General features: G+C 41.6%; 1 protein-coding gene across 4 annotated transcripts in view; it reads right to left on the reverse strand.

The window, feature by feature from the left end:
* Positions 1-20295, reverse strand: part of PANK1 (pantothenate kinase 1) — a 49753-nt gene that overhangs the window by 21352 nt on the left and 8106 nt on the right. For all 4 annotated transcript variants that reach the window (XM_059662795.1, XM_059662792.1, XM_059662794.1 and 1 more), the window contains exon 2: positions 831-1183. In XM_059662795.1, coding sequence (XP_059518778.1) covers positions 831-1183 — 353 coding nt within the window. The remainder of the gene's footprint in view (positions 1-830; positions 1184-20295) is intronic.

The following is a 20295-nucleotide window of genomic DNA, read 5'->3' on the forward strand; positions in this document are numbered from 1 at the left end:
TTTTCTTCTCACTTTATTCCCTGTGAGATGAGGCTGGACAGTACAAAGATTACCTTGACTGTAAAGACGGGCAAATGGGAACATTTAGGTGTTAAGGGATTGCTAAATAAAGGCAAAGTTTGGGCTCCATGTCATTTATTCATACCTTCCAGTGAGCTAAATTTGTCAAATCTAAATGAGCAACAGAGAGTTGGAATGTACCTCCAGTCAGGATACAGCACTATTCTTACTATGTAGCACCTCCTACATCGTGTTCATTAATAAAGGAACTCACCTATCAAAGATTTCATTTTTTTGTTTGTGAGCAAAACTTTTGAATGGCATTCATAAAACAAAAAGACAGTGCAAATGGGTAGACAGAATAATTTTTAGTAAGATTTCTAGATAGTAAGATTTCCAGAGAACCTTTCCTGTGGGCCTCAGTCTACATACCTATAAAACTGACTCAGTGATTATGTTTTTCAAGAAATTGTGCAGTAAGTGTCTGAGGAAAACTCGAGAGGGAGTTTTACATCATATTGTCTTTAGCATACTGTGCAGCACTAATTATAACAAAAGTTGAGAATGGCAACACATTTTTTGAGCATTAATGAAGTGCTAGGTACATATTACCTCATCTAATCCTCCATGTAACAACCCTAGGAGGTAGTAACTATTCAATAGATGAGGTAACTGAGGCACAGAGAGGTGAAGTGCACTTGTTCAAACTCCCAAGGCTAGTTAGTAGTCGTCTAGTCCTTTGGTATGAGATGCCATGCTTATGAATATATCAGAGGTTTTCTTTCTCTAAGAGGTGGTGCGGCTGTTTTAACAAGGACAAACCCACTTACCATTCTGAAGTCCTCTTCAAACTTGAAAGCCCCGCCTCCCGTGGCACAGAGGGTGGTATGAAGGCTGGAGAAGTTCTTTTCGCTGCCCATCTGAATGAACATGTGCATGGCACAGCTGGGGAAGCGGATGAAGTGCAGGTTCCCTTTGCGTCCACACATGGTCAAGTTTTTTAATTCCAGGTGGACATCTCGGATCCCGGTTTTCCCATAAGCAACGTTGGAAGTCAAATACTTCCGGATGCTCTTCAGGTTCTCCACTTCCTCTTGTTCCTCTTCAGCTGTAATATCCTTTGGCTCAAAGTAGACCAATTTGACCAGGGTTCCACCGATATCCATGCCAAACCATGGGAATGCTAGGACAGAAAGACAGTGCCCCTGAATTCTATGCATGCAAATAAATGATTTTTTAATCTTCAGTCACGAAATGCTATGGTGCCACATCTGCATGTGCATTTAACATTCCGTTTACTCGATTTCAAATATATGCACCAAAAGAAAAGACAGGCAAGGAGAAATTCACCATTTAAATGGTGCCCATGATTCTGCCCATACTCCACTCAATTAGAGTCTGCGTCGGGATTGACTCTGAGCTGAGAAACAGGGTCTGCAGTTCCCTAAGCCAGTCTCAATACTCATGTGCTACTCAGGGCTCGAAATCTCACCAAGATGGGTGCAGTTCCAATACTTAAAAAATACGTATTTTGCATAGAGCATGGCTCCCAAATGCTAACTATTTTATCAGAACTTTAGCCAAAGAAAAATGGCCTCTTCTGATGCCAGAGGAAAACCCAGCTGTGCTAGGTGTGTCAGTAGATGGCATATGGACAGCTAATCCTCACGGTACCTCCCAGGGCACTTTTCAATGATAATTTTTACAGCATTTGCTTTTTGCCTCCATGAACTGACTTTCTAAGGTGTGACTCCACTGCTTTAAATAAATAGGAAGCAGAAGGGGAGAAAATGTGGAATATCAGAGGTGATGGGCAGACATAATGACCCCTATGGTGGCGGGATTCTAAGGAGAACAGCTTCTGTTACATCTCCTTTCTTTCTTCCTTTCTGTTAGAGAAAACAAAAGATTCAGAAAGTATAATATATGTATGTATGTATGTATGTATGTATCCTACCTGGTTTGAAAAGAAAAAAAGGTGAGTGTGAGAGAGGGGAAGGAGCAGAGACAGAAGAAAGACCCCTATGTTTGTGATTATATGAGACCACAGAAATGTTGTTACTATTTTTAGGGGGGTAGCAAGATGAGCAGGTTGTTTGGGTGGAGGCTAGAGATGGGGAGGAGATGGAGAAAATTCTACACTTAGAACTTTCAGCACACACCGAAGTAAAAAAAAAAAAAAAAAAGAATTCAGTATTCAGTGATAATGAGAATTAGGAACCATCTCAGGACAGAATGGACAGAACAGCAGTGTGAAACCCAGAAAATAATCTAGTTATGCACCAGAAATCCATCTTCATCCAGCCACGCCTGTCACCGGGCCTCTGGGATGAAGCATTGTTACATGGCCTTTTGTTTGGTAGGGATAGGCAACTGCACAAAGTCTCACTTTTCAAAATGCAACAGGGGCACCTAAAATTATGTTACTTAAGAGTCCAGGTTTCTTCTTCCTGCTTCACCTCCAGCTCATTTTTCAGCCATTTCAAAGCTTTTGTGGGCAACTCAACAAAACAGTGAGAAAAAGTGTGTCAGGTTCTGAAAATTCAGGCAAATGTTTTATCAGTAGTTTTGGTTAAGGCAAAAGGGAACAGGATTGGAATACTGTATTAGTTTACCTTCATGAAAAACTGGGGGTTTTTGTATTCGTATTTTAATGCTTTTATAGAACACTGTCATATTTCAAATGTAGTTTTATTTTATCTTCCTGATATCAAGGTCTCCCTAAAGTGACACTCCCCCTACACAAGCTGCAGAAGAGATAGAAAAGAAGAGGAAGGAAGGACTTCCCAACGCAGTCACCACTATGATTCACTAGCTCGCTAATCCAGGATACCCAGATGTTTAGATAGATTCAGCTGAACCACTGATAAGAATCTGTTTCATGTCTGCCAGAAGTGATGGTGGGTCCAGATACAGGATGTTTGCCTTCATCCTTCACTCCTCCGTCTTACACCAGATGTCATTTTCAAAAATTTCTAGACTATTCATCAAGAATGTTCAGCAGATGAGGTTCAAATTGCCCAAGAAGACTTATGCAACAAGTGAACTGATCTGCTCATTCAAAATGGTTCCTACCATAGTGAGGTGTGTCCAAAATAGAAGCTTAATGCTCATAAAACCAGGTGCTATAGATAAGTAGTTAAATCAGCTAGATGTATAGGTTTCAACATGAATACAGCTCAAAAACAATGCTGAAGGAAACCTGCTTTAAAAGCAAGAACTGATGAGTAGGTCATTGCTTCCAGGCCAGGCATGAGACCCTCTAGATAGAACTTTCCCATAGCAATCGGAAGTATTCCAGGTAGTGGCTGATCTGTCAGCCTAGGTCCTGGAGTGAGGATGCAGACAATCCTCAGTGACAGCATGAGCATGAAATAAATATTTGTTCTTTAAACCACTGAGATATGGGAATTGTCTGTTACTGCAATAGAACCTGGCCTATTCAACAGCAACAAAAAGTGTGATGCTGGCCTAGAGGCAGGCATCAGGGAGTGAGGAAACAAATTCTGGAGGCTGGCAAAGCATTTGGTGAAACTATCATGTATGAGAACTTGGAAAGCAGATATATATACCTAAATAATTAGGAGATCTCGTGTAAGAGGTTCAAGGGCAAATATTCGTAGCAAGTGTTGGTGACTATTGGCTACTGTTGGCTGAGCTTTCTTTGTTTTTAGAATATCATTCAGCTTTAATTTTTGTTTTATTGATTGCAGAGAGAGGAAGAGAGAAGAGGGAGAAACATCAATTGATTGCCTCTTGCACACACCCCAACCTGAGATCAAACCTGCTACCTGGGTAGGTGCCCTGACCGAGAATTGAGCCTACCATCTTTGGGTGCAAGGGATGACACTCCAACCAACTAAGGCCACACCCGTCAGGGCCTGTTGGCTGAATTTTAAAAGGGGTAACCAAAACAAGAGCGAGAGATGGGCTCAAAAAGTAACCAACTGGTTTACAAACAAAAAGGAAAGGGAACAGAATCCATCAAGCCAGACTTGTAAGGCTGGAAAAAAGCAGCTGCTTCTCTTCCCCAACATGTAAACGATAAAAGTGAGAAAGCCTCAATAAAACTGAGAAAGCCTCTGAGTGAAAAAGCTCACTTAGCACTTAGCTTTAGGGTGAGGTTGGGAGAAAGAAAATGACTATCACACTTACTCTTAGCACTCTGAAAGAGTTAAGGTGTCCCCAACTGAACATGCAGTTAAGGTTATGGCTCCTTAGTTAATTCTTTCCATTAGAATAGCTCAGGGGGAAAGACACTAGTTGTGTGGCTTTCCCACCTGAGCCTGACAGGTTCTGAGTATCACTGACCAAGTCAATAAAGAGAGGCTGGGAGCACAACACAAAGGCACACAGTGAATATAAGGATGATGCCAAGAACAGAGAGCTGGGCATATGGAAATAAAGCATATAGTGAAATAGTTAAGAAGCCTATTTCCTTTTCTAAAAAATATTTTTATTTATTTTTTAGAGAGAGAGAGGAAAGGGGAGGGAGGGAGGGAGGAAGAGAAACACCAATCGGCCGCCTCTTACATGACCCCTCCTGGGGATCGAGCCTGCAACCAGGGCATATGCCTTGACTGGGAATCAAACCAGCAACCCTTTGGTGCATAAGACAACGCCCAACCAACTATTAATACATTCATATACAATGTATGGGGGTGGTGAAAAGCAGGTAACTTGCCTCTTTTAGTTCAGAAGTTTCTAGATCCGAGCTGATGTCAAAATGACTTTGTATCACCCCTAATTTAGAGCCTGCTGTGCATCATGCAGACACTGTGACTGGGAAGGACTTCAGGGTTGTTTCCTTTGGGGAGGGGATGACCGTATCTCACTTGCAGGCGGGAGAGCGAGCCAAATATCTAGCCATCAGAAACACAAACTGTGGCTGCTGGCCAAATGCTTCTGGTTCTCTTCCTTCAGGCCCATGGGGCAGGCTGTAACTCCTGGCCATTTTATAACAGCGATAGTGAGTCAGAATGGAGCCCCCAGCCACCTCTCAATGGGCAAACCTTGGTGAATGAGACAAACCTTTGCTGTTTTAAGCCACTGACATTTGGAGGTTATTCATCACTGCAGAGTGATCCAGGCTAATACATCTTCCATCAGAATCTTTGGCTGCTTTCTTTTCCCTGAAACCCTCCCTCCTCTCCTGCAGACCAGACCCAGGGACTGCCAGTATCGCTGGTAAACATGTGGTAGCTGAGCGCTAACAAAAAGGTATGTAGGCCCTGCTGCATTTTTTTCTGTCTAAAAATGTCTCTCGACACAATCCTCCAAGACTGGCAATCTGGTAGTCATTAAAACCTTGAAATGAATCTGTATTCCAAATATTGTGGTGAAAATAATAAAAGGGTTTATTGGTAGTCGGTGGCTTTAAGACAAAGCCTGTTTCCTAAAGACCTTTTCAGAACACTAGAATAGTCTCTGTGGGACACTTACGCTTCCTGCAGTAAGTTTCAAAGGTTACAGAGTGAACGCCAAATAGCAAAAATGAGGAAAAGTTTTTCTACCGAAGAAGCAATTTTAAAGAGCTAAGGGAGCCTGGCATTAGAAAATCTACCTCCCCTTGAACAACCAGCCACAAAGCTTTAAGAGGTGCTCCTGGTGAGGTGAAGGCCCCTAACACCAATATTTCTTCCTGTATATAAATTAGGCACGGAGTGCTCAAGATCAACTCCTTTGGGCACTGATGTGACTCAGCAACCAGCTGTTGACACAGCTTAACAGACCTCTCGAGGGTCCACCGAGATGTCATTTATTTCTGCCGTAATTCCTTCTGAGTAGGGAGTAGCAGGACTGAATTGCTTTTCCCACTATTTGGAAATAGATTTGTCCAGCACACTAATAGGTGGGAAAGATGTCTGAGGATTGTGTTACCAACAGGAAAAAAAAGACCCTTAAAGCATCTCGGAGATATTTTTGCACTACATAAATGCTAGTTACGCTGCAGCCGCCTAAGGACCGCTACAAGTTAAAAACAAACAAAAAACCCGACCTTGTTAACTTAGATTCTGTTGTGTGATATGATTGTGTTTCTTTAAAAGTTTGTGGTTCTCCTTCCCTTCACTACGCCTACTTTTGGCTGATAGTATAATGTAATTCTTTGCAAATATATTCATAGCCATATTTAACTTTAAGAACTGGACTATCCTGTTTACAGATTAAGAAAAGTAAGGCTTAGAAAGATCAAGGACTTGCCCAAGATCAGTCACACTAGGTATCTACAGAGTCCGTTTTCAGTTTCATGAGCCAATACCCCCCGTTTTGCAAGGCTAGTCAGAGTTGAGTTGCTTGTTGATTGTTAATTGAGAACACCCCCTGACCTCTAAGGGATCCCAGGAGACTTGCAACCAGGGGAGCAATGGGCAGCGGCAGGTCGTCCCATGCTAACCCTCCGAACCTGTCTCCAAGGCCTCCTTCTCTCTGACTTCCCAGGGAGCCAAGGCAGCCCAGCCCGGGCTCTCCTGTTGCTCCTTCTATGTTAAGCCCTTCCTTGTTTCCTTGTCCTAAGTATATTTTTAATGCAGTCAAGAAATTCTTGTTTGCTTTTTCACACTTCCTCTCTTCACTGAAATCTTTCCCTCAAGAAGACAAGAATTGAGGCCTCTTCATCTCACTGGTAACACAAGGATCTTGAAAAAAGTGGTAAATGTAAAATGTAATAAAAGGGTTTCTATAACACTGTAAGGAAACCCATACTTATTGCACACAGCCCAATATGCTAAACATTAAATACTCAGTGCAGAGAAACTTGAGTCTTGGTTTCTATCAAATTAATGCATACCAGATTTCTTTAGTTTGAATTTTAGTCACATGGCAATACCAGTGTTGGCCAGGGTACAAGGATTCAAGCACTTAACAGAGTACTGATGGCAATGTAAACTCGTGTAGCCTTTCCATGGGCTACTTGAAAATATATGTTTAAATGCTCCAGATTGCTATACCCTAATACATTTAGTTCCACTTTACACTAAGTAAATAATTATGTATGCATTCAAAAATTTACCTTAAAAAATCATTAAAGGTTTGGTAATAATGAGAAAAATAATTTGTTGTCCCAAAATAAAGGGAAGGTTAAATAAATGATTATCCATTTTGCAGGGTGGCACTTAATGACGTGAGAATGTTCATTATGTATTATTAAATGAACAGGTCAGGTGATTAAATTGTACACTTCATATGACTACAATTTTGTATAAACATTAAAAAGAAAATACAGGAAACTTTAGGCAAAATGTTAATAGCCGTTATCTCTGTATCATGAATTAGGGTGACTTTTTCTCTTCTGGCTTTTCTGATGATGCTTTCCAAATTTTTACAATCAATACATTTAACCTTCATAATCAGTTATTTTAGAATTCTTAATAAAAAAAAATTTCTCTGCAATGAGGCAAAAGAAAAAGTAATTGTGTTAACTTGGCTTCAATGAGCAGATAGCTGATTTCTGGCCCTGCCCATGGAAAAGAGCAAGCCAGCATTCCCACCTCACCATTTCCTTCCCTTCTCAGGCAAGACCCTACCCACATCAAACCTGCTATCCCTTAGACACAAGCATCAAGAATGACAAGGAAAACCGGTTTGGCTCAGTGGATGGAGTGTCGGTCTGCAGACTGAAGGGTCCCAGGTTTGATTCCAGTCAAGGGCATGTACCTTGGTTGTGGGCACATCCCCAGCAGGGGGTGTGCAGGAGGCAGCTGATTGATGTTTCTCTTTCATCAATGTTTCTGACTCTCTATCCTTCTCCCTTCCTCTCTGTAAAAAAAAAATCAATAAAATATATATTTTTAAAAAAGAATGATACGGAAGGGCAGGGCGGGGCAAGAGGTCTGTACTTATCCTCAGGGTGCTGGGAAGAAGGTAGAATTAGAATATCATGTGATGTTGGAGTAGGAGGACTTATCTTAGGCTGCTGGTTCCATTGTAGGGATAATCATGCAAAACCAAGAATCCAAGAAAAAAGTGCTAGAGAAGGAATTAAAAGTAAGATTTTATATTCAAGTGCCCACCTTGATCCTAAAAGAAAACAAACCAATGGCAACAGCAGTAATTGAAAACCCAAATACAACTCACTGAATTCAGTATGAACAAGCTGAGATCAACTATATAAGACATCATACATACCATAAGATGGCTTTCAATCAATAACATAAAAGTTCTGTTGTTGTTTTTTAAAAGGGGGTGGGGGGGGGGGGCTGGCCATTGTGGCTCAGTTGGTTGGGCATGGTCCCATGCACTGAAAGGTTTCAGGTTTGATTCCTGGTTGCATGCTCAAGCCCCAGTAGGAGACGTTCAGGAGGCTCAATGTTTCACTCTCACATCAATGTTTCGCTCTCCCTTTTCTTCCTCTCTCACTCTCTCTAAAAATCAATTTTAAAATCTTAAGAAGGAAGGAAGGAAGGAAAGAAGGAAGGAAGGAAGGAAGAGAAAGAAAGAGAGAGAGAAAGGAAGAAAGAAAAAGAAAGAGAGAGAGAAAGGAAGAAAAGGAAAGTCTGCCACTCCAGAGTTGTTTAGCCAGTTAGGCAGCTGACATGACCAGGTCTCAGGTAGGAATGTAGGATGGGAGAGGCCTGATTTATCCACCTACATACTAGTATACTATTGTCAGGGAAAAACCCTTCTGTTGAATGTAGCATTTTAAAATACACTTAAAGGGACAAGGATATGTTTTCAGGAAAGGATCACTGCGGGAAAGACCACACGCCCGCGTGGCAGTAGCCCTTCTCTCACTGACACAGCCTTCGCCCTCTCACCCACACAGGTGGGAACAAAAGGGCTGATCAGATGCTCACATTCCCGAAGAAGAAAGAATAGTGAGGGCTGCTTTCAGGACTTCTGAGGCAAGAAATATCATCACATCAGCCACCAGGCCTGAAGTCTGGGTTTCCTCACCTTCACCATGCAGTCCCGAACTGCCTGTGAGCACAATGGGCTCAGTGCCTAGGACCTGTGGTGTTTTTTTAACAAGCACAAACATTTTAATTTCTTTTAAAATCAGGGGGGAAAATTCAGCTAAAAAAAAAAACCCAAAACATTGTACTATACCATATCAATGCATTAATCTTTATACCAACATAGTAGTAAAATATTTTTATTTAATTTTTATGGAAGGGGTTCCTGAAGGCAAAATTGCCTGGGGTTCATGAAAGCTGGCCTCTTCCAGTTTGCTCCACAACCAAACCCAGGTTAGAAGAAACAGGATGCCATACCAGAGTTTACTTTGCATTTGCAATTTGAACTGAACCTTTACGGTTTGTTTCCTGTTGTATTTCCTTAACGCAACTTTACTTTTAGTATTGTTAAAATACAAGTCCCCGGCCACGCCTGCATATTCTGACACAGTCCAACTGAAGAAAACGTTTTTCATTGAGGGACCTCTGTAACTCTCACTGGTCAAGTTCAAAACCACCGTTCCAGTGGAATCAAAATGAGTATTTTAAGCAGCCGGACCACAAATTAAAAGTGAGAAATCGGGAGTCTGAATGAGCTGTCCTTGCTAGAAACTCTAAGGGACTCCGGCTGGCAGCCGAGGGCCAGGCGCAGTAATGGCCCGGTAGACATTCCTGTTCCCATGAGGGCCTTGAACACATCTAATTGCTTGTTAATGAAATTACTTATGGACAATTTATTACATGAGTACTGCAGGTGCCTTTCCAATTTTAAATACAGCTTTTGAGTGGATGATACAGTTATCATCCATCTCGTATTAATTAAATTTTGTCATCGCGCTCCTCTCTCCAGTGGCTCCTGTTTTAAAGGTAACCGGGCATTCCTCCAGAAAGAATTTAGCTCCCACACCCTGACCGGTTTGGCTCCGTGGATAGAGCATCGGCCTGGGGACTCAAGGGTCCCGGGTTCGATTCCGGTCAAGGGCATGTACCTTGGTTGCGGGCATGTCCCCAGTGGGGGGGTGTGCAGGAGGCAGCTGATGTTCCTCTCTCATCGATGTTTCTAACTCTCTAGTCTATCCCTCTCCCTTCCTTGCTGTAAAAAAAATCAATAAAATATATTTTTTAAAAAAAGAATTGAGCTCCCTCACTTCTATGTAGACTCTAACAAACAAAATAAACTGACAAAGTAGAAACAGAGGCATGAATACATAGAACAGACTGACAGTTGTCAGAAGGGAGGGAGGGGGCTTAGGGGACTGTATGAAAGAAGGTAAAGGGATTAGGAGATATATATATCCATATATCCATCCCTCCATCCACCACACAGACACAGACAACAGTGTGGTGATAGCCAGAGGGAAAGGAGGGGTGGGGTAGGTGGAGGTGGGCGAAGATGGGAAAATGGGGAAAGAGACTTTGCTTGGGTTGATGGGCACACACTGCAGTGTGCGGATGATGTTTCATTGAATTGTACATTTGAAACATGTACCCCAACAAATTAAAAAAAGAGAGAGAGAGAGTAAAAAAGAAGTTAGCTCTGGGAACAGCACTCATGTATTTAGGTCAGGCAGGCAGACATTCTTTGATTTACAAACCATGTGGTTGGTCTTGATACCGACAGAAACACCAACATAAAAGTTATGTTACTTTCTCTGGTTTTTCAAGGTTAAGATTTGAGAAAGAAAAAAATAGATAAATAAAAAACTCTTGCAGGGCGCCATTCTGGTGGCACCAGTAAATGCATTCTTAGCTTGCAGCTGGACCAGGGGGAAGCAGGGCAAGATGGAGCTGGAGCTGAGACGATCCAAAATGTCAAATCCCTGGAGTTAGAAATTTGTTTCCTTGGTTTTCTTCCTCAAGTTCATGAGCAGCTCCGTGAAATATACTTTCCCAAGGTCCTGGGGCCTCTCCCTGCCACCCAGTAGAAAGAGGGGTGTCACTCTAGTGACCAGCGAGCTCATTTTCTCCCCATTGTCCCTACAGTCAGCCCTATGTTTCTGCTCCAGGACTTAAGGAGAGGAAGTGAACCGCAGATGAAATGTGTTTCCCATGCCAAAGTAACGTTCTCAGGCTGAGGAGATGGGGAAAAAAAAACAACTGCAGACATTTATGGTCATCATCCCTTTTTCCACCAAGCAGCAGCCTGTCCTACAGAATCTAGAGGCAAGGGAAGGTGAACAGCAACCTTCCCAGTGGCCCTGACCTTAATCACACCACCTTCTTCAGCAGAAATAGAGTCCCTGGACTAAAGAAGATTCCACAGGTTTCACTATGCAGACATGTGCCAAGGGGCATGAGTGCACCTGTGTGACCATCTCCAATGAAATTTTTTCAGCAACCAGAGCTGATCACAGCTTCTACCCAGAATGGCTCCTCCAACCATCCACTGCCCCTCCTTGTGGCTCAGGACGGTAATCTCATTACTTGCTTAAACAAATCCCAGTTTAAATCACCAAGGGGTTTAGCTTGCTGTCCTGACAAGCCACCAGAGCATGCTTATTGACTTCAGGGATGCTCCTGACAATTTAACACCAGAGAGTGGCTAATTATGGAGAGAACAGCACTGCTAGTCGGCACCACCAGGGAGAACAACAGGTCTACTGGAAATAGAGTTTTTTCGTTTATTTTAGCTCAACTGTTTACGTCTGGCAAATCTCTAAAGTTGAGCTGAGTGGGGATGGAGGAAGGATGTGCCAAATGCTCACCTGCAATGCAAACTGAAATAAAGAGGTCACAAGCACCCTCGCCAAGTAATCCGAGAACAACTACGTGCTTATGCATCCACATCTCGCTGAACAGATCTGTATTTTGTTCCTAGACAGTGTGAGGCACTGTGGCATGGAGTTGGGGAGGTGGCAATGCACCTGCCCTGTTGGCACTTACATTCTAGGCTGCAAGGACTTACTGTTGATCAAGAACAGACTGGAAAGGGGGGCAAACTCTGCTGAGTGAAACTCACATTGTCCTAGTGCCAGACACGACTTGATTAAAGCAATCCTTTAATATTTACCAATGGCAGCTCTATGCATGGTTCCCCCATAAGCACAGTAACGATAACAAAGTAAAACCTGACACCTCCTAGCCATTCAAGGATCTTATTTAACTGGAGATGACATTCAAACCCAAAAAAACGTTTAAAATCACAGGATGTCAGTGTTGGAGAGGCGTGAGAGCTTTTAGGGAAACACACATCTAAACCACAATAAGATACCACTTCAAACCCACCAGGATGGCTATAATCTAAAAAAATGGAAAACAACAAGTGTTGGGTTAGGATGTGGAGAAAGTGGAACCCTCCTACCCCCCTTGTGGGAAAATAAAATAGTGCAGTCACTTTGGAAAACAGGCTGGCAGTTCTGCAAGAGGTTAAACATAAGTTAGTTTAGTATCTGTAAGTCCACTCTTAGGCATATACCCAGGAGAACTAAAAACACTTGACCACACAAAAACTGGTATGCGAAAGTCCATGGAAGCATTACTCATAATAGCAAAAAGTGGAAGTCCATCAAGCAATGAGTAAGTCACATGTGATATCACCGTACAATGAAATATTATTTGGAAATAAATAGGAACAAAACACTGATATAATTTAGACAGGGTGGACCTTGAAAACACTAAGCTAAGTGAAAGGAGCCAACAAAGGACTATCTTCTTTAGTCCAGGGACTCTATCTCTGCTGAAGAAGGTGGTGTGATTAAGGTCGGGGCCACTGGGAAGGTTGCTATTATAAATTGCATTTATATGAAATGTCTACAATAGGCCAACCTATGGAGACAGAAAGATTAGCGGTTGCCTAGGTTTTGAAGTTGTAGGGGGGGAAAGGAGCGTGACTGCTAGTAAGATGTTTTGGGGTGATGAAGTGTTCTACAGTTGTAAGGTACGGTATAGGGAAGAGTCTTAATTCTATAATAATAAAAGAGTAATATGCTAATTAGACTGGATGACCTTCCAGATGAAGCCGGGGCTGCAAGGGAAGCCCAGGGCCTGGGTGCCAGAGGGAAGCCGGTGCTGGCAGCTGTGGGGAAAGAAGGCCTACTCTTACATGAATTTTGTGCATCAGGCCTCTAGTAACTATAACTATATGTGGATGGATGGTTGCTGGACTTATGGTAGTGGCCACTTTGTAAGGCATATAAATGCTGAAACACTATGTTGTACACCTAAAATTAATATAACACTGTATGTCAATTTTAATTAAAAATAACTGAATTAAAAAATAAAATTATGCCGATGATTGCACTTGACATGCTGAAAACACTGAACTGTACACTTTAAATGTTATATCTCAATAAAGCAGATTTTATACATGTGCACAGCTCTGGTCTTCATTTTATAGATAACACTTAAAATATAAATGCCCAATTATAATAGTTTTAGAAAGAAATCTTTCTAAAATCTTTCCCACATTCTTAAAAAAAACTGTAGCTCTTGCTGATGATTCCAGGTCATATAAGAATTCGTTAGTGTGCCTACTATATACTGTTGTCCTCAGAAACCTCTGCTTCCCAGGTTGCTACGGTTTAAGTTTAAGTATTCTTTTGTCTTTATTACAGCTTTCTATGTCCTGCTATTGGACTAACTGTTCATTTCTTGCTGCTGCTGGTCGGTTTTACTGCAGCATGTCTGTCCTGAACCTGCAATGAATGCAGAGGAACCAGAACAATCAAGTCTGTTAGAAGTGTGACTGTGGTAAGAGTCATAGAGACTCAGAGAGAGCACAGGAAGTACTCCAGGTGTAAAACACACGAGTATCTCCAATGTTATCTACTCTGCAACACTGATTTTGGTTGTTCAGAAGTGTTCACTTCCTTCCAGGATCTCAGTTGGCCTCTGGGTTATTGCTGGCAAGTTACCAGAAGTGATGATCACTGTAATTAGTAATAAATTGTTTTTTTACGATAACAATCTTTATCAGAGGCACAGCTAGATGTAAAATCTCATTGAGAAATGAGATTAAAATGTAAAAGTGTACAAATGAACTTTAACATTTTATTTATCTGGTGCCATTTAGTTTGGGGGCATAGTGCCCTTCTATATCATTAAGGTGAGATTTTTCAAACTCTTTGGCATTGGCACTTTTTTTGTTCTATTACATCTTAACTCTGGACCTCACATACGAAAGCAATAGAAAGAATCTTATTTGCATGGTTTAGTTTACAAAAAATACCACATTGAATGTAAAGTTAGTGAGAACGATGCAGTTTTGATGAACATAAAGGCTGGAAAACTGTCACTGGAAAACAGCTGCAGTTTCATGAACTTCAGCATCCAATGTGTTTCTGCACTTTGTGTGGATGGCACGGCGGGGGCTGGGGGGGAGGAAAGCCTGCTTCACAGAGAGGAGGCGCACATCCTAACTGGTTTTCAAACAGCTTTGCTTGCAGTCTCAGGGATTTCTTGAATCAAAACTGATTCCGTCGCTTGAAAAGACTCGCTGAAAATGTTTCACAAAAAGCTGAATACTAAAAATATCTAACAACTGTTCACTTTGCTTGGAATAGATATAAAAATAAGACTAAAAGCATCTACACCTTATAATAAGTGTTAAAAATCTAAGAACAGCATTACCAGGACTTGACAGGTTACCCATTTATTTGTTATTACGTAACTGACCTAAGCCAGAGTGAGAGCATCTGCCAAGCAAATATGCCTAAGCATGGCCTCAATGTAACCGAGTTTGGTACACGTGGGCTGAAGTGGTGTACTGGCTTACGCAATTTTGTGTGGACATATATGCACAGGCCAAACTTTTTAAACGACTTCGGAGCTACAAACTTGCCAATAAATGGCCTGTTTATAAAAATTCAGAAGCTTATTCCAATGTCTATAATGAGTTAACCCAACAGCAGCATTGTACCTACTAACATTAAGGGCTTACTATATGCCAGGTGCTGTGCTTTATATCCAATATTTAACTTAATTCTCATAACCCAATGAGGAGGGCAGGCACTATTATTATACCCATTTTACAGATGAAGAAACTAAGGCTCGGAGAGGTTAACAAACCCGCTCAAACATTAGTTAGATGGACTCCGCATGCTTTTTAATTACAGCTTTTAAACAGACAAAAATATTTTTAAAGAACAATTTTAAATATATTATTTGGACCCCTTAGAAATTCTATACTGTACATGACTTCAGAGGAAAGGAGAGGGCTAGAATTCTTTTAATACTGTTCCTAATCTCTCAATCTCAAACCAGAAACTACAGAAGGGATACTAATCATTCTAGTCCAGCGATTTGGAGTGATACCAAAGCACTATTTTTTAAGTTGATTTCAGAGAGAGGAAGGGAGAGGGAGAGATGGAAACATCAATGATGAGAGAGAATCATTCTGCTACCTCCTTGCATATCTCCTACTAGAGATTGAGTCTACAACCCAGGCATGTGCCCTGACCAAGAATCAAACTGTGACCTCCTGGTTCATAGGACGACGCTCAACCACTGAGCCACATCGGCCGAGCAAAGCACCTTTCTCTAGCAGCCTACTATTTAGCACCAAGAATAAGGTTTCTAATCACAGCCGAAGAAAAAAATGGTTAAAAATCAATCATAAAAAATAATAACAGGTACTGGCAAACAAATGAATCCTCACAGGCAACACATTATTAGATTATCATCTATCTATCAAACAGAATCCTATAAGAGAAACATGCAAATTAACCATCACTCCACCACACCCGCCAGCCCATCAGAGTGACTATGTAAATCAACCCAACAAAGATGGCAGTTAATTTGCATAAGTAGGCACGGAGCGAAGACTAAGATGACTGAAGATGGCGGCGGTCACAGAGCTGGAGCAAGCAGGAGGCTTGGGTTGCTCCCCGCGATGGAGGAAGCCAAGTTTCCCGCTGGCTCTGGGCTCCGCTCAAGGAGGGGCTGGGGGCCTGGGTCGCCGGGGGAGAAGCCAAGCCTCGCTGCTGCGGCCGGACCAAAGGCCTGGGTCCCGGGTGCTGGAGGAAAACCGGTGCCGGCAGCCAGGGGAAGGAAGGCCTATTGCTCGAATCTTCATGCAATGGGCCACTAGTGTAACAATATGCACGTGGTTAGATACGTGAACTTATCTATTGTGCATCATAAAATACTATATGTAGTCTCTCAACTAGGTATAATAAATTGTTAACTTCTTTTTAGCAAGTAACAGAGTACAGTTGGGTTTTTTAGAGTTCTTGCCCTGGCCTGCGTGACTCAGTTGTCACAGTGTCAGCCTATGCACAGAAGGGTTGGCAGTTTGATTCCAGTCAAAGGCATGTACCTGGCCTTGATTGGTCTCACACTGATGTTTCTCTCTCCCCACCTTCCTTTCCACTATCTCTGAAAATCAATGGGAAAATATCCTTGGTGAGGATTTTTAAAAGCGTTCTTATCTTTTAGAGATACATGTGAAAACATTTACCACTGAAATGATCTGATATCTGAGATTTGCTTCAACAGCACTTAGTTTGGGAGGGGAAAGTTCCCTTGTAATAGATAAAATAAGATTGAACATGAGTTGATAATGATAGAAGCTGAGTGATGAGTAATTAGCAGTTAATTATACTCTACACTCTGGTTTTTTAAATAATTTTGAAATTTTCCTAAATAAAAAGACTATTTAAATCTCAACATTCTCCAAATACTCCTTTAGGACAGTGAGAGGACAAATGAAGCAGCAGTTTACCTTTGGAATAAAATTCAAATGGGTATAAAGGGAAAAGTCCCTTTTTTTTACCTCACAAATTTTGTTTATGGAAACAAACATTCCAAGTGTCTTTCCCTCTTGGCTAGGACAAATTTCAACCTGCCCGCCCTAGTCAGAATCATGAAATAAAGCTATTCTGGCAACTCCACCCTGCCATTTCTGCAGCAATAAATACACTAGAAAGGTGCCAGTCTCCAGTGGGGCCAGAGATTTTCTCCTAGTTAAAGAAAAAAAAATGTTGGTGTTCCCAAACCATAAGTCATGAACGCGAAACTCAAAATATTCCAAGTCACTCAAAATTAAAACAGTGAATCATAAAATAAGGATAAAGAAGTCCAAAGTTATTATTTTCCTTTGTTTAACACTAAAAAGACTGAAATTTAGTATATACCTATATTGCCCAAAAGCAGTCAAAATGACTGCATTGTGAAAGAATAATATCGGAGCACTCTGCACTTATGTTCCTTAACTTTTCCAATAACTCACTTCTATTCGACATTTCTTTCATGAATTTAGGGCGCAAAAGAAATAAAATAAACAACTTATTAGAACAAGTATCACTGCATAAAGATTCGAATAACAAGTACTAGTTTAGCTTATTGAGCAACTGCAACTTATCAAGTATCGACAATTTATCATGTACTTGTATGTTATCATGTGACGGTAATCGAAAAAAAAATGAAAACTGTTATTTCAATACAGAGCCGAACTGGTCATAAGAAATTTACTCAATTCAATAATAAGAGTTAAAATTTCCCCAAGCAGTCAAAATGACTGCTTTGGGGCAATATAGGTATAACACACATATATATACCGGAAATGAAGGAGGGGGAGGTAACTACAATTATTAATAAACGCATTTATATGTTGTACAAAAAGTCACAAAATTCTAAGACATTGTGTCCTTATACACATAATTGTTTTTCTAATTGAAATTAAAAAGCAGTCAAAATGACTTCCTTGGGCAATCTAGTGTTAATACTTTACTGCATGCATATCTATATCTATAATATCTATATCTCTATATCCGTATCTATATCTGTATCTATCATAAAGACATGAAGACATGTAGTATATTCGTTTTTTCTCCTTTCCTTTGTCCCCCTGCTGGTGCACATTGCTGGTGCACATTGCTGGTGCACTAACCCCTGCTTATACAGCTTACTGGGTAATTCAGCACTGAGCCCAACTATATTTGAGGTAGTAATTTAAGAGGGAAAATGGGGGTGCGGATAACAATGTGATTCCAAAGTCTACCCTCATACCATAGAAGGCCCACAAATATTTGTAGAATACTTTCCTGAGAATAAGGCTCCCTCAACTAGCTCGTCTTCTGGCATTGTCCTACTTAGCAGAGGCCCTGCTGACCTGTTCTTCCCATTCTCTGCCTCAAATGCTTTAATAATTCAGTTTGTACTACTGATGCTCTCTGGGACTTTTCTCTTGAGTGACATGTGACCTGAATCCTAGTCAGTGGTGTGCCGGTAAATGTTTAACAACTGGCTCTCTGAAAATAAAGCCCTGATTTTCAGCGTTTGCCAGTTTTCATTGTGTAAATACTCCCACGATGGCCATTTTCAAGCTACTAACACAAGGACATTGAATGCAGAGTTAGGAATTAATGCATACAACCAGCTCCCAGAGCCTGTAGGAGTCAACTCTAGCATACTGCTGGGACTCCTGTGGTACTCCCCTACTACTCTTTAGAAATATGTGGTCACCCCAAAGAATAAATCACATTTGGGCCACTTCCTCATAGTAAGAACCTTCCTTAAAAGGTAAGATGTGATTATCTCCTTGGCCAAACTGATATTACCTTCCTCCCCCTAAATATATAGGATCTCTTTAGATATTTTTCATCGAACATAGGCAGTTGGGCAAGTGTTAATAGTAAGCAGCCTCAACTAGGTTCCAGTCCTCTGGCTCAAATACCCACAGAATAGTGACACGGAACTACCACAGTATTTGAGTGAAATCAAGCCAGGCAACTGGCTTCAGGCTGCACTCCAGCTTAGAACCACATGAAACCGAGTATGTCATCCAGAGTTGAGCACAGTGCCTGGCCCAAAGGAAAAAACAAAACAAAAACAACTAGTTTGTCCCTGTGGGACCCATAGGGATTATTAAATCTCAGTGTTCAAGGCCACTCCAGATCAACACTTGCCTGATCCCTTTATGACAACCCCACAAAGCCACCCTCCAGTCTAAAGCTTTAATACTTTCTGGCAACCTAATACAACCTGCTCTGAATCTCATGGGTGATCAAATCTGGCAGATGAAGGTTTGGGTCTTGGTCCTTCAGAGGGTAGGACCCCAAGAAACAGCCAAGATAAAATGACTGTCTTTAAATATCTAATGAGCATCACGTAGAAGACAGATGCTATACTGTCTTGTCAAGGAACACAGGTCAAAGTGATGGGGAGGCAGATTTTGACTTAATATAAGGAAAGACATCTAACACCATCACCCATAATAACAGCTAACCCTTACTGAGTGCTTGTGCTTTGCTGGAAGTCTCACCACACTGCTTACACATACAGAGCTTGAACTTAACTAAGTCCGCGTCTGCCTCTGTCACTCCTGGACAGCCTACTTCAGGCTACACAGGAGTTGTTTGTCCAGGAGCCCCAGGAGGTTCCTAGTAACTGGCACTGCCCAGTCTGGTCACAGGTCACAGAGGTTCAGGAAGGTCCAGACTGTCCTGAGCTGCTATCTAAAGTCCCTGCGGCCTCAGGTTCAGCATAGGGTCAAGGTCAGGCATACCAAAGAGTTCACAGGCTGGTTTCAAAGGCAACAGGTGCCCAGAAATATCCATCCTCTCATTTACCAGAAGGAAGTTTGCTGGGCTGGGGTTAAAATGAAGTTCCAAGAACCGAATGCAGCAGTTCTGAATTCTGAAGCCTTGTTCAATTCATGCAGCTAAAAGCTGAATTTATAAAGGAAAAATGCTCACTCTCCTAATCCTTCTCATATCTTTTGTGCATGCATATCTGACTCCTTCAAGGCCTGAGATAACTTTTTTAAAAAAGGAACTTTCTTAGGCCCTGACTGGTTTGGCTCAGTGGATAGAGTGGCAGCCTTCGGACTGAAGGGTCCTGGGTTCGATTCCTGTCAAGGGCATTACCTTGGTTTCAGGCACATCTCCAGTGGGGGGTGTGCAGGAGGCAGCTGATCAATGTTGCTCTCTCATCGATGTTTCTAACTCTTTGTCCCTCTCCCTTCCTCTCTGTGAAAAATCAATAAAATATATATATATATATTTTTAAAAACATTGAAGGAAAAAAATAAAAGGAACTTTCTCCTGAAACTAGATTAGCAGTAAATGACACATTCTTACAAAATTGCCAACATCAGCCCAGCCTGTGTGGCCCAGTGGTTGAGTATCCATTGACCTATGAACGAGGAGGTCATGGTTTGATTCCCAGTTAGGGCACATGTCCGGGTTGCAAGCTGGATCCCCAGTAGGGAGTGTGCAGGAGTCAGCCCATCAAGAAATCATTGATGTTTCTATCTCTCTCCCTTCCTCTCTGAAATCAATAAAAATATATTTTTGAAAACAATAACAACAAAATGTCACCAACATCACTCTCCCACAGGGTACACCATACTCGATCTCAGCAGTTGATATGAGGAAATCTATGAAAGTGACAATGAGGTCAAGACTTGTGACACAGGTCGGGTGTCCTTCTAGAAATGTCAGAGGGAATTAGGGGAGCTTCCATT

The sequence above is a fragment of the Myotis daubentonii genome, chromosome 13 (genome assembly GCF_963259705.1).
Source record: "Myotis daubentonii chromosome 13, mMyoDau2.1, whole genome shotgun sequence".
NCBI lineage: Eukaryota > Metazoa > Chordata > Mammalia > Chiroptera > Vespertilionidae > Myotis > Myotis daubentonii.